At 54.6% G+C, this 14,008-nt stretch overlaps 1 protein-coding gene across 2 annotated transcripts; it reads right to left on the reverse strand.

The window, feature by feature from the left end:
* Positions 1-205: 205 nt before the first annotated feature.
* PDZK1IP1 (PDZK1 interacting protein 1) lies at positions 206-6,201 on the reverse strand. 2 transcript variants are annotated; one of them, XM_082686166.1, is made up of 5 exons: positions 6,073-6,201; positions 5,685-5,858; positions 2,890-2,998; positions 1,224-1,319; positions 206-639 (listed from the first exon to the last, which is right to left on the reverse strand). In XM_082686166.1, exons 2-5 carry the CDS (start codon positions 5,749-5,751, stop codon positions 564-566), a joined length of 348 nt encoding a protein of 115 aa, XP_082542292.1. In that variant the 5' UTR covers positions 5,752-5,858; positions 6,073-6,201; the 3' UTR covers positions 206-563. The 2 variants fall into 2 exon arrangements, with proteins under 2 accessions (XP_082542292.1, XP_082542291.1); XM_082686165.1 differs by lacking the exon at positions 6,073-6,201 and having other exon boundaries at positions 5,685-6,047.
* Positions 6,202-14,008: the final 7,807 nt, after the last annotated feature.

Here is a 14,008-nt window from a genome sequence, read left to right on the forward strand (position 1 = left end):
CACTGGCAGGAGGGTCTCTGCCTGGAACAAGGGCTGGAGTAGGTGAGCTCCCTACCCCAAGGGGGCTCCCAGAGAGGATTTCCTGGGTAATCCTCCAAAGCCACCATGAGGGTGGCTTGGGGAGGTGACAGTCATGACTCAGAAAGCAAGACTGGGCCTGGCTCTAAGCCTGAGGGGCGGTGTCTGAACCCTGGGAACATCAGGCTTGGAAATACAAAACATCTTTATTTCACAGAAATGAGAGCCATTTCCACGGTTAAGAGGGAGAGGATGTGAGGCAGGGTTGGAGGTGATGAGCTGACTGTCCTCTTCGGAAGGGTCTTCTGAATTAAATTGGGAGCGAGACCTGGCAGGAACCCCTAGGGCCACTGCTGAGTCCCAACCCGGACACAGCTCTGACTTCGGCTGGTGACAGTTGGAGGGAAGGTAGGCAGTGTGGAGCTGGAGAGTTGGCCCCTTCCTGTAGGTTCCTGCACAAAGAAGGAGTGGCTGGCTTGGGCGGTGAGCTGGGCATCCATCACAGGTAGCTGGGGTCAGGGCTGGGGGCCACAGGCAAGCGGCGGTCACATGGGGGTGCTCCGGACCTTGCCTTCCTCCTCCTCGGGGACATTCTCATAGGCATTCTCATGCTCACTCGAGCTGAAAGAGGATGACAGGGGTCATCACCCCCTCCGTGCTCTATCCTGCTGCACCTGTGACAGCAGTATCTTCCCGAATAAATGTACTTGAGTGCCAGAAGAGAGTTCCCCTGCCCACATCTTGTCCCAGGTGCACCCGTGACTAGAGGCCTCTCAGCACCCCTCCCTGAGCCCCCATCTCTCTCCTAGGCTAAGCCGCTCCCCCACTGGACCCCCCACTGAACACCCCCCTCACGGAGCCCATCTCCCCACAGAGCTGCCTCCCCAACTCATCCCTTCAGAGTCCCATTCCTTCCTTGAGTCCCTCTGTCCCACCGCACCCCTCCACCCCTCCTATGAGTCCCAGTCCCCTGGCTGAGCCCCTTCCCCTGCCAATCCCATCCTCTTACTGGGCCTTCTCCCCAGCTCAGCTGGTGGTCCCCCAGGAGCCCTGCATCTTCACAAAGCCCCCACTGCACCCCTCCCTCCTCCCTTCACTGAGCCCTTCCAAACATGAGTCCTCCTCCCCCTCCCACCCCACTTCTCAGAAGCACCTGGTCCTTCTGGAGCACAGGGTGGTCGGTCAGCCCCATACCAGGCCCTCACCTGAAGTTGGCCGCCATCGAGGAGTACCTTCCATCTGTTCCTACCAGGATTCCATCTGCCTTGTTTCCAACGGTCATGACTGTGTTCACGGGCTCCCTGTGGATGAGGCTCATCAGTAGGGCCCCCTGGGTCCCTACCCTCTTGTTCTCCCTCCTTCCCCCTGTCCAGGCAGGTGCTCTTCCAGGCACTGTTTCTCACAAGTCCAAGGGCAGCGGCTGGGCCCTGGCAAAATCCCGTCTCTCCAGCCGGGCCCCTGTCAGTGGTCTGATTCTGGCCCTGCTCCACGGGCCTGCACACCCTTCCTGCTAAGGTGGGGGGCCTCAGGTCCCAGGCTGAGATTTGCAGAAGAATTATCCAAGCCCTCTCCCCAACCACCACTCAGCCTCCCTCTGTGATCCTCCTTCTGGCTTCAGCTCAAGACCCAACAGGCTTTGGTGTCTGCCCCCCCCCCAAGTCCACGTGGCTCTCCCTGCACCGGGTGTGGACAGAGTCCACCTCCACTCAAGGCAGAGCTTAGCTCAGGTGAAAAAATGAGGCTTCTTCCTGACCAAAAGCTCAGCACTCTGGCCACTGCTTATGCCCTTCCTGGGTCACCACATGGGCACCTCAGACTCAGTATGTCCCAAGCTAACTCCTCAGCTGCCTCCAGATCTGCCTCGGGGGCTCCGTGTCTCTGTGAGCAGTACCACCAGAAGCCTGGACCCATCCCTGTCCTTCCTTCCTCTTGCGCACAGCGGTCCCCCTCCAGCAAGTCCTGGGGACCGGCCCCCTAGACAGCTCTCAGACAGGTCCCCTCTCTATGCCCTCTGCTGCCTCCAGAGGCCAGACTCTCTCCTGACCTCAAGCTTGTGGTGGGGAGGTCATTGCCCTTCTCGTCTGCCCCTCCCCCATGCATGTACCTGGGGCCCCCAGTTGTGCTCAGGCCACTCCTCAACTCAAGACCAGCATGCAAGCTTTCACGGGATTCTTCCTGCAGGAAGGATAAAGCCCAAAGTTCGGGGCATCGGTTGCTGCTAGGCCCAGGTCCTGCCTACCTCGCTGGTCTCTCTGTGGTCCTCCCTATGCCTCTCTCCACCCATGACGGCTCATGGCTCCTCATGGGGCCACGTGGGGCCTCAGCTGGCCCCCAGGGCACTGGGCCCCCCTCATGAGAGTCAGTGGCAGGGGCAGCCTGGGTTGGGGAGCACGGAGTAGACTGCATTTCAGCACAGCCCCGCATGGTGACTGCTCCTTGCCATCTTGTCTGGGAGCCTGGGGGCACCGCAGTGTCTGTCCTGCTGACCCCCTGGACCCCAGGATGTGGCACAGCACCTGACCCTGAAGAATGATGGAACCTTCCTTCCCAGAGGTTTTCACACCCCCATCACAAGTGGGGCCAGTGTTCTGACTCTACAGAGAGAGAGAGACATTGAGATCTGGGGGAAGCTCACCATGAACAAGCACAGAGCCACGGGGACTGCCAGAGCCCAGTCTGGCAGTCACAGAGCCTCAGCCCTGGTCCCAGACACCTTTGGCCTCAGTGTCACTTCCACACAGTGACAGACTGGCTGCTGGGCTTCCGAGGCCCTTCTCAGCACGACTAGAGCAGTGGCATGGCCCTGGGGCCCACCCTGCCAGCACCAGCCCAAACCCCGGGCCCCCCAGGGACCCCAGGGACGGTACTCACGGCTCTTCCTGACACCAGAAGCGGTTGACAGCAAAGGCAATTGCGACCAGCACCAGGAATACAGCCACAGCGATTAGGCCCTGCATCCAGGGTTGCAGGCTCCCCAGGCCTGGAAAGAGGGGCGTGGTCACTGCAGCAGGCTAGGGGCTCCAAGTACAATACAGGGGAGGGAAGGGCCTCATGCCCCAAAGGCTAGAGCCTGTGTCAGAGGCCATCGGCCTGCCAGTGGCCAGGACCAGACGAGACATTCCGGGGCAGCCAGGGTGGCCAGGAGGACCCACCTGATTCCCCACTGAGCTCAGAAAGGGATGACAGTGGGAAAACAGGAATTCAGAAAAGGAATGAGATGGCTAGGAGAGACAGCCCTAAGCCCCCGCCCACCCCTCCACGTGGGTCCCATGCAAGGCCCCCTAGGGAGTGTCTGGGCCCCAGGGACCAAAGGGCAGCCCTCTGGACAACTGGCCCGGGCCCTGCCAGCCGTGTGTCTCTCCCCTTCTCCCTGACTTCCATAAGGCTGGCGAGGCCAGAGCTGATAGGACTGGGCTGGCATCTGGAAGATCCTGTTCTATAATGAGATTTCTCTGGCACTGGTTAGGGCGCGGGAGTGGAGAACAAGCATGGCAGCTTAACGAGGGGCACCCGGAGAGAGGGGTGGGACTGAACACCGTTGGAAAAGCAAGACAGAAGGACAAGTTCTCCTCCAGGTCGGGGGGCCAGGAAAAAAGCCTTAAAACCTGAGCCCCTTTTATCTCCTCCGGCTGGATGCCCACAGGACTAGGCCAGAGACCAGGCTGAGACACCCCCCCCCCATTCATCACCTTCTTTCCATCTTGACCTTTGACACCACCTTCAACCCTCAAGGTTTCCCAAAATCTCTGCCCTCAGCCACTGGCAGCCCCAAAGGGCTCTCCCCTCCCCCAGGCATCACTGTGCTCTGTGAGCTTGTGAGCGCTTAACCCCCGCAGAGAACAGAAATGCGGGAGCAGGTGGGTGTCAGGAGGAAACAGAGGCCAACAGAAGGCCCCCAGAGGTCTTCGGTCCAGGCCAAGACACATGCAGACCTGGTGTCACCCTGTATTTAGAGGGGCCTGGGCTGGGCATCGGAAACCTCATTCTGCCTCACTCTCATTCAAAGTCCTTCCTTCAGTCTACCCTAAAGCTCTCCTGCTGCTGTGAAGGCCCCACCCCTTCTCTGAGATTCCTCTGAGCCTGCCAGGTACAGAGAAGAGGGGAGGGGCCTGGGGCCGGATCCGCGGATCAGCGTGGTTACAGACTTACAGACTTGCCCAAACAAAGTACTTTGGACTCACTGTTTCCTCAGTCTGTCTGTCTGTCCGTGGTTACTTAAGGATGGGGAGTTAGGGCTCCAGCCCTGGGAGGCCCCTCCCTGCCTCCTCTAGACCCTGCAGCCAACTCCCTCCAAACACCCAGGGAACCCCTGGACCCTGCTCCTCCATCCACGTGGCTCTGAAGTGAGCAGAGAGTACAGGGGGCAGAGCCTGCGGCAAGAGAGAGGTGACCTGAGCCCTGTCCCTGAAAGACTGCTAGTCCCTCCCGAGTGATCTCAAACTTTCCCATTGAAGTTCTTTCTGGCTTATCTCTTCACTCAGGCAAAGACCCTGAGGGCAGTTCTGGGAACCCAAACTCTGCCTTCAAGCAGTACGGATGGCCCCGAGCCAGCAAGACCCCCAAAGCAAAGACAGACTTGACCTTCCTGGCCTATTTGCATGGACCCACCTACTTCTGCCCCACAGTTTTCTTAGAGAAACCTGGAAGTATTTTTGGCACTTTGCAGACAGTCCTGGAGATGCTAGTCCGCTGTCTTCCTGGGGTTGACCTCCACTGAAATAAACCCTGTTTGTTTTACCGCCCGTTTCCCTGCATTTGAATTTTGTCAGGAGTCAGGGGCCGAACGTGGTCTGTGTGGGGCCCCCAGAGCCAGGGCTCGTGCACCTGGCTACATCTCTTCTCCCACTGCTGTGTGATCCACTCAAGTCTCTCAACCCCTCTGATCTTCTGATCAGAGGGCTTCCGAGACTGGGAGGCAGAGGGGAAGTGGACCTGCATGTTAGCTCAGGGTCCCTGTGAAGCTGCTCGGGGAGCATCTTTGCCGGTCCCCTCTGCACCAAATCCCACCTGCAGAGCCCCCAGACTTGGGAGGCGGATGGAGCCCTGCAGCTCAGGGCAGACAGCAGATCTTGGGGTGTGGTGCCTCCCTGCTGTGCAGCCTTCCCACGCCCTCACCTGGGTAGGCAGGGCGGCTCTATTGTCCTCACTTTATGGAGGAGAAAACGGAGTGTCACAAAGGGGCAGTGATTTTTCTCCCAGCCACACAGCAAGACAGGGAGAGCTCAGATTTCTGAAGTGGGCCACCCTGGGGCACTGGTCCCTACCCCACCCTAGCCCAGAAAGTTGAAACAATGAGGACTTCAGCCAGAGACCCGGGCCCAGCCTTGACAACATGCTCCCTCCCCTGGGACAAGCCTGCCATATGAGGGACCCCTCGGGCCCACTCCCTGAACCCCTGTCCTCAGGACCCCACCATCTCTCGGGCAATTCCTGCTCCTAGAGCTATTCCTCACTCTTGAAAAACAAGTCCCAGACAGAAGCCTTGCTGGGGGGAGGGGGGGATGTCTCTGCCTTTGGAGGTTCCTCCAGCGAGCCCAGTCCCCGCTTCCCCTTCCCAGTTGTAGGTGTCCAGAGTGGTGAGGGAAGCCAGACAAGCACCCCATGCACCCCTGGGTCAGCAGCACCCAGCCCAGCCCCCCTCGCCATAGCCACCAGTCCTGGGCTACCTTGCTGACAGCTGGCTGGCGGCACTGCTGTGAACAGGACAGCGAGGAGCAGGATGAGGGCTGACATGGCTGCGGAAGCTTCTGCGCCTTCTCTCGGGCTGCTGGTTTCTGGGCTTCTGGAGCAGTTGTGAGGCCTGGGAGCGTCCGCCTGGGAACGGCTGGCTCAGTCTGGCCCTGGAGGAGAGGAGCTAGTAAGGAAAAAGGCGAGGGAGGAAGGAAGGGAGGTGGAGAGAAACTGCCCTCCCTCCCATGGTAATGAGCTTCCAGGCCTGGCCTTCCAGGTCGGTGCCCTGCCCACTCAAGCTGGCATTCGAGGTCATCTTTCAAAGGTTGGATAAGAAAGCAGGTCTGAGGACCTGGGAGACGGTGAGGGGAGTTGGTGTCTCACCTCCAAGCCCTAGGCCTCCCCAGTTTTTTGTGTCAGTTCCCTTTTCCTGGCAGGGGGCCTGGCTCTGAGGAGTGACACATTATGGTTCCTATGGGCAGGGTGCCTTGGAAGGCTGACAGTGGGATTAAGAAATCTGCGGTCTGCCGAGAAGCAGGAGCTTGGGGAAAACCCCAGAGGCTAGGGAAAGGTCAAAACTGACCCTCCCCACCGCAGCCCAGCCCATTTCCTATTCTTCAGCTCACCTGTGCCTCCCTAGCCAGGCCAGACCTTGGGGTTTCTGTCCCTCCATCCCTGGCCTAGCCTCGTAGCTCTATAATCTACCCTGTCCTGTGGGGATCATGCCAGAGGGCCTGAGGGGCCCTGTCCCCAGCCTTCCCTACCCACCCAGCTGCCCTGGTCCTGTTCAGCTGTCCTCTCAGCCCCAGATGTGGCTTCTGGAAGGTGGATGGAAGCTCCCTGGGACAAGATCGAGACTCAGTCAGAGACCATTATACACATCTCCCGATCTACCTCCAACATCACAGGGAGACAAGGGAGAGCCCTGCTGTGGAGGTGAAGGAAAGACATCCCCACATGCAAAGATCCAACGTGGGGCCCTGAACCCCTGGGCCCTCAAACACTGGGATCACATGAATCCACCTGGCCCTCCAGCTCAGGCGCTAAGAATGACCCAAAGACCTGTTGAGGCCTGGGCCAGAGGGTCACGCTGGGTCTCCCTGCCTCACTCCTCCCCAGAAAGCCAAAAAGGCTGAGAGGCTGACTCCACAGACACTAGGAAAGAAGGACCCGGCATCCTGAGGCAAAGTCTCAGAAATGGAGGGTCCCCAGAAGTCAGGGCTGGAAGTCCCTCCGTAGCCTTCCTGCACAGAAGCCACTGAACTGCTGTTCACAGGACCCTGTGGGCCACCCTTTCCATTGCAGGATGGCTCTGCCAGTGGCAGCCATCGGCTGTCATGCCTTACCCCTGCTCCTTATGTACGCAGGTTCAAGGACAGTATGCACTTTCGAGGGCAGAGCACCCACTATCATCTGAAGACGGGGTGCCTTGGCTTGGGCTTGAATGACACATACACGTATGTCTTGTTCTCCCTCCATAACCCCCAGTTGGGTGTCCTCAGAACCTTCTGGCACAAAGTTTGGCGAGCATAGGCACCATTCATGTTAATGAACAGCCAGGGAATCACCTATTGGAATGCAAGGAATGGAGTTGAACTTACTAAACAGCAGGACGCCTTCTTGGACAGCCTAAAGCCAGGCAGTCAGGTGGGCACTTCTGCATTTGAGAAAACACTTCTGGTCCCACGGTGGGGAATGAGTGGGGAGGGCAAGGGCTGGAGAAAGGGGGCTACTGGCGGGGGGGGGGGGGACATACAGCAGCCCCGCACCCAGCACTGCGACAGCACAGGGCCACACGGCTGTGCATCTGAGCCCTGGTCAGGGGATGGAGTGGACAGGACGCAGCTTCTGGACGCAGTGACCAGCAGGGAGTGGCTGGTCAGACAGGGAGTTGCCAAGGGTGATGCCCAGAGCTTCTGAAGGAACCAGAGCAAGTTTCAGAAGCGATGGGGGGATGGTGAGCTTCAGGCTCAGGAGTATGATGCTCTTGGTGCCTGACCCTCCGGAAGGAAATAGGAGGAAGGCAGCAGGATCTGGGGTCTGGAGTAAAGAGCTAGATCTGGGAGACATGGGTGGCACAGCATGGGTAACTGAGGCACAGGAATGTATGGTCTCCTCAGGGCGGTGTGTGTGTGTGTGTGTGTGTGTGTGTGTGTGTGTGGTTTGGTGTCTGTTTGTGTATGGTGTGTGTGTAGCGTGTGTGTGGTGTCTGGTATATTATGTGGTGTGTGCGATGTGTGTATATATGTGTGTATGTGTGTGCGTGTGTGCATGTGTGGTATATGTGTATGTGCAGTGTAATGTGTGTGTGGTATGTGTGTATGGTGTGTGTCTATGTGTGGTGTATGGTGTCCATGGTGTGTGTACGTGTGTGTGGTGTTTGTGTGGTATGGGTGTGGTGTGTGGTATGTGTGTGTGTGTGTAGCAAGAGGAGAGCAGGAGAAAGGAGAGAAGTGAGGAGCAGGACACAACTCCAATGATAAGGGTCTTTAAAAAGGAAGAGGAGCAGGTTAGAGCAGGAGGAAGAAACCTCAGAAGAGTGAGATGTCCCAGAAACCCAGGAAGGAGAGATCCAGTAAGAGCTGGGGGTTGGGGGGGTGCTTGTCAGCACTGTGACCCCCTCTTAAGGACTGCCCCCCAGAAGTAGCTCAGCCTCTCCCATCAGTCCCAGGGTATCTGGTCCTTGCTCCCTCACCCAAGCGTCCCCCCTTCCCTAAAGAATACGGAGAAGGACAAGGATTCCAGGGGCCCAGTCTGGCCGTCTGGTTTTGAGGTAGTGGGGGAGGAGGATGAGCAGGAAGGACATCAGGTGACCAACAGGAGGAAAACACACCTCCCAGGTCAAAGTCCCAAGCTTTATAGCAAAACAAGTTGTTCCGGAAAAGAGGGGTGTGGGTGGACACTTGGCTTTGAGGCTGGTCTCTGCTCACTGGGCGTCCTCATCCAGCTGGGGAAGGGGGTCACCTCCCCACCTGTATGGACATGACCCTGGGTCCCCATGGTAACAAATTGGGCCCCCTGCTGCTTTGGTGTGAGCCCAAGATCTAGACTCAGGCCTCAGGGTGTCACAGGGCTGGACTCTGTGTCCTCATCCCTGAGCTGCTGCTCCATCAACACTCAGTTCCTCCCTCCTGATCCCAGATCAGCTCTCCCCCCCCCTCGCCCCCCGGAATCATCAGCCCCCCTTGGACAGGTCCTCCATCTAGCTAGACCTTGTGTGACGGATTACCCTTCAGAAAAGCCAGTGTAGGCCTAGACTTTCCAGAAGGGGCCTTCTCCCAACCCCAGCCACCTGCCATTACAGTTGTTGCCAGCAGGTGGCAGAGTCCAGCTCCGAGCCCAGCCAGGTTGGGGAGGAAGGGAGGGGGCCGGTTTGGCGCTGAAGATTCGGCAACTTCCCCTCCCTCCAGCCCCCCACTTCCGCCCCCTTCCGTGGGTGGCTTGGAGGAAGAGAGGGTGGACATGGACATGTAAACAGTCAGCCATGCTGGGAACAGGGCCCATGGCATGCTCAGGGCTGTGCTGGAGAGCAACACAGACGACTAAATTGTTGAGGAAGGCGTCCTGGAGGAGGCAACAGCTTCAGAAAGAGATCCGGGCAGAGAGAGGACAAGCAGGAAGCCGTTGGAGAAGGGTGTTTAGAGCACAGAAACAAAAGCTTTTTTTCACTCATTCTCATAGTATTTCAGTCTCTTTAATGTCTTTGCTGCAAGCCTGAGAGCTCCAGGATACCTTGTTTTATTCCTTCAAGCAGATCCTGCTTAAACCCTTTTAGGGCTTCCAACAGCCCTTAAGATAATATGCAAACTTCTTAGCATGGGCTTAAAGATCCCTCAAGCTGCCCTGGTGCCCCCTCTTCAGCCCCATCTGGCCCCAGTGCTTCCTCTCTCTTCCTAAGAGTAGCCATGCCCTTGCCCACATCAGGGCCACTACTCTTCCTCTCCTACTTGCCTGGTGGACTCCAACCCATCCTCCAGGTCTTTTCCTAAATGTCACTTTTCTTCAAGGGACTTTCCTTGACCTGCCCTTTCCCCCGTCTGAAGTCACTCTCCTGAGTCTCCCCTGCTCATTTCTTCACAGCCATGATCATGAGTGCAATTACATATTGACTTGTGTGCTTATTTGTTTAATATCTGTCTCCCCAGGGAGAAGGCATCATAACCACGTCACCCCCAGTACACCCGAACTGAGCACAGTACATGAGCACACACTGAACAAATACTTTATGAAATAAGTCTCAGTAGACCTAATCCCTACCTCTGGCCTAGCCAAAGCTGGAGCTCAGGGAATAATTACTGAATAAAGTAAGAATTTTAGCTCTTTTCGGATCCTTGTTTTTCTCTATCCTCTAGCTGTGATGGTGGAGCCTCACAGGTCTGATTCATCCCTGTGTCACATTGCTCAGAGAAGTTGGAGCTACCCAACCCGGAATGAGAATGAACTCTCCATCCCTAGAGGTGTGCAAGCAGAGGCCCAGAGCTAGGTCACCCAATGGGAACATCTACAAAAGGGGTTCTGGCCCTTCCAGTTCCCAAGGCCTGTGATTCTGTGACTCTGTTAATACACTAAGATGCATACTTACATTTTAATCAGGTTCTGAGGACGTGGGCTGGTTAGGACTGTGGTAAGCCTCTCTCCCCTCAGACTCAGTACTTCTCTTACCTGGCTCCCCTTCACTTAGCATTCCTATCACAAGGGCCCATGGGCAAAACCTAGGGGTTCATGAACTTGCACAAGGAAAATATTATATCTGCATTTCACTAACCTCTAGCTGAAATTGACCATTTTCTTTCTTTTTTTTTTTTTTAAGATTTCATTTATTTAATTGTCAGCAACAGAGAGCACAAGCAAGGTGAGCAGGAGAGGGAGAAGCAAAGTCCCCCTGAGCAGGGAGCCCAATGTAGGGCTTGATTCCAGGACCCCAAGATCATGACCTGAGCCAAAGGCAGACACTTAACCCACGGAGCCCCCCAGGCACCCCGAAATTGACCATTTTCTTTCATTAAGAATGAAAGCAACATGGGGCGCCCGGGTGGCTCAGTGGGTTAAAGCCTCTGCCTTCAGCTCAGGTCGTGATCTCAGGGTCCTGGGATCGAGCCCCGCATCGGGCTCTCTGCTCAGCAGGGAGCCTGCTTCCCTCTCTCTCTCTCTCTCTGCCTGCCTTTCTGCCTACTTGTGATCTCTGTCAAATAAATATGTCCCAAAAAAAAAAAAAAAAAAGAATGAAGGAAGGCAACAGGGTCAGCTGGCTGGCTCAGTTGGTGCAACTCTTGATCTTGAGGTGGTGAGTTTGAGCCCCATGCTGGGTGTAGAGCTTACTTAAAAATGAAAAAAAAAAAAAAAAGAAAAAAAAAATCTCAAAAAAAAAAAAAAAAGAATGAAGACAACAAACCACAGTCTCTCTGCATTATTTCCATATCACCATACACCATTGGTGCAAACATCTGGATACATCCCTTGTGCTCAACACTATGGAAGTATAGGAGTCACTAGGACTCCATTCCCACTAGATCTTATTATTTAATACATTATAAAAATACACATAAGTTACCATACTATAACCTTATATTTTTGATATTTTAATAACTACATTTCAACCATTTTAATAACAACATTCAACCATTTACAATTGGTTTCCTCTTCCTTTACACATTTAAAAAGATTACTCTGAGATGGGTGTCCATGGGGTGCCCCAGACCACCCATGGGTCTCACAGCACAAAGCAGGACTCAGCAGGAGCCCAGGGCAGGTCTGCTCAAACAATGCCACATGAACTCATGGTCAGATCTGGAGAAAGACTGGCACTTCCTGGACAGGGGCTTCCTGGGACTTAGAGCAGGGGGCCATGGTCAGGTTGAATGGGTGATCACCCCGGTACAGGGCCCCATCCCTGGAAGCTGGAAGGGGCGAAAAGGACAAGCCCTGAAGCACCCAAGCCAAGGAATGTACTGGCTGTGATTCCTGGGTCCTAGGCGACTCCACTGGACCAGTGAGATTTATGACCAGGACCCCCCAGTTGGGGAAAATCAATCACCTTCTCCTGCTGCTTACTCACTCAGCCAAGAAACTAAAGGGCTGACCCTCTGCCAAGAGCTCAGCTGCCGGCAGAGGTCCCAAGGCCCAATCATTGCGCGGTGGTTCCAGCGCAGCCCTGTTCCCTGCCCACCATTGTGGGCCCCAGCCGTGGGACTGCACTGGGGGTGCTGGTGTCTAGAATCACAGTGTCCCCTGGCCTAAACACTCATCTTGAATGCTGTGATCTTGTTCCTCATTTTTCACCTCGGGAAGCTGTGACTCAGAGAGGGGCAGTCAGGGATGCCTGAGTGGCTCAGTGGGTTAAGCCTGGGCCTTCGGCTCAGGTCATGATCTCAGGGTCCCAGGATCGAGCACTGCATCAGGCTCTCTGTTCAGCAGGGAGCCTGCTTCCCTCCTCTCTCTCTGCCTGCTGCTTTGCTACTTATGATCTCTCTCTCTCTGTGTCAAATAAATAAATAAAATCTTTAAAAAAAAAAAAAAAAGAAAGAAAAGAAAGGGACAGCCACTAATTGAAGGTCACACAGTAAGTTAGTAGGAGAGATAGGGCTCTCTGTGCTGGTCAGTTTCCCAAATAGGCTTCTGGCTTTGCTTTCATTCATTCACTCAACAAATTTGGTGTCTACCATGGGCCTGGAAATACGGTAATGACTAAGATAGGGCTTGTGTTATAAAATTATCTGATTAATTATCTAATTACCATTCACCCTTGAGCAACATGTGTTTGAACGCTTGAGTCCACTTATATGTGGACTTTTTTCAGTAGATACAGTACAGCACTGTAAATGTATTTTCTTCTCTTTACTTTTTTTTTAAGATTTTATTTATTTATTTATTTGACAGACAGAGATTACAAGTAGGCAGAGAGGCAGGCAGAGAGAGAGAGAGAGAGGAAGGGAAGTAGGCTCCCTGCTGAGCAGAGAGCCCTATGTGGGGCTTGATCTCAGAACCCTGGGATCATGACCTGAGCTGAAGGCAGAGGCTTTAACCCACTGAGCCACCCAGGCACCCCTGTAAATGTATTTTCTTTGTGATTTGTGATTTTCTTTTCTCTAATTTATTTATGTTATTATATGAATACAGTATATAATCCATACACAAGAGCTGTGTATCAACTGCTCATGTTATCAGTAAGGCTTCTGGTCAACAGTAGGATATGAGTAGTTAAGTTTTGGGGGAGTCAAAAGTTACATGTGGATTTCTGGCCATGCCCGGGTAGGGGTGGTCAGTGTCCCTATCCCCCATGTTGTTCAAGGGTAAGCTGTAATCTAATTGTACCAGACTTGTTAAAGGAGATGGAAGAGGGCCAAGAGGACCCCCTCCACTGTAGGAAATCAAGAAAAGATAGTATTAATATTAACATTAAGTCTAAAGTTCATTCATTCATTTGTTGGTTTGTTCAACCAACATTTATTGAATGTCTCCCATGGACCAGTCCCTCTCTGAGATGCAAGGATACAGCAATGAACAAAAGAAAGTCAAGATCTGACTTCTCACAAAGCGTACTTATATTTTAGAGGGGTTACCCAGGAAACAAATAAATTGATAAAAAAAAAGGTCATAGGGCAGGAGGGGAAAGACACAACAGGATCAGGAGAATGGGGTGCTGGCAGAGAGGGCTGGGCTAGGTCACATAGACTCATCAAGGAAGACTCCTCTAAGAGTCAACACTTGAGCAGAGAGCTGAGGTGAGGAAGCCAGACGTCCAGCTGTCAGAGAGGAGCCCATTGAAGGCATGGAGAGCTGACAGCCAGGGCAGAGGTCTGGAGGAAGGGGCATGAGGACAGTGTGAGCATGGCCAATCAAGAAGTGATGGCAGGAGAGGAGGTTTGAAAGACCACTGGAAGGGCGCCTGGGTGGCTCAGTTGGTTAAGCCTCTGCCTTTGGCTCATGTCATGATCCCAGGGTCCTGGGACTGAGCCCCGCATCGGGGTCCCTGCTCCACAGCAAGCCTGCTTCTCCCTCTCCACTCTCCCTGCTAGTATTCCCTCTCTCTTTCTCCCTCTCTCTCTCTCCCTGTGTCAAATAAATAAATAAATAAATCTTTTTGAAAAAGAAAGGCCGCTGGAGAGCCACGCATCTGGACCCTTGCAAGGACTTCAGACTGTACGGACTCCAGCTCTGAATCAGAGCCAAGAAGCTATAGGCTCTGAGCACAGAAGACGAGATGCGGCCGCTGTGTTGAGAGAAGACCTTGGAAAACAAGAAGAGCAGGAGCAGGGAGACGGGTTGGGAAGCCACCACAGGACCACGGGTGAGGTGGCTTGGGTCAAGGGAGCAGCTGGGG

This window comes from Mustela nivalis (assembly GCF_964662115.1).
Source record: "Mustela nivalis genome assembly, chromosome: 10".
Classification (NCBI taxonomy): Eukaryota; Metazoa; Chordata; class Mammalia; order Carnivora; family Mustelidae; genus Mustela; species Mustela nivalis.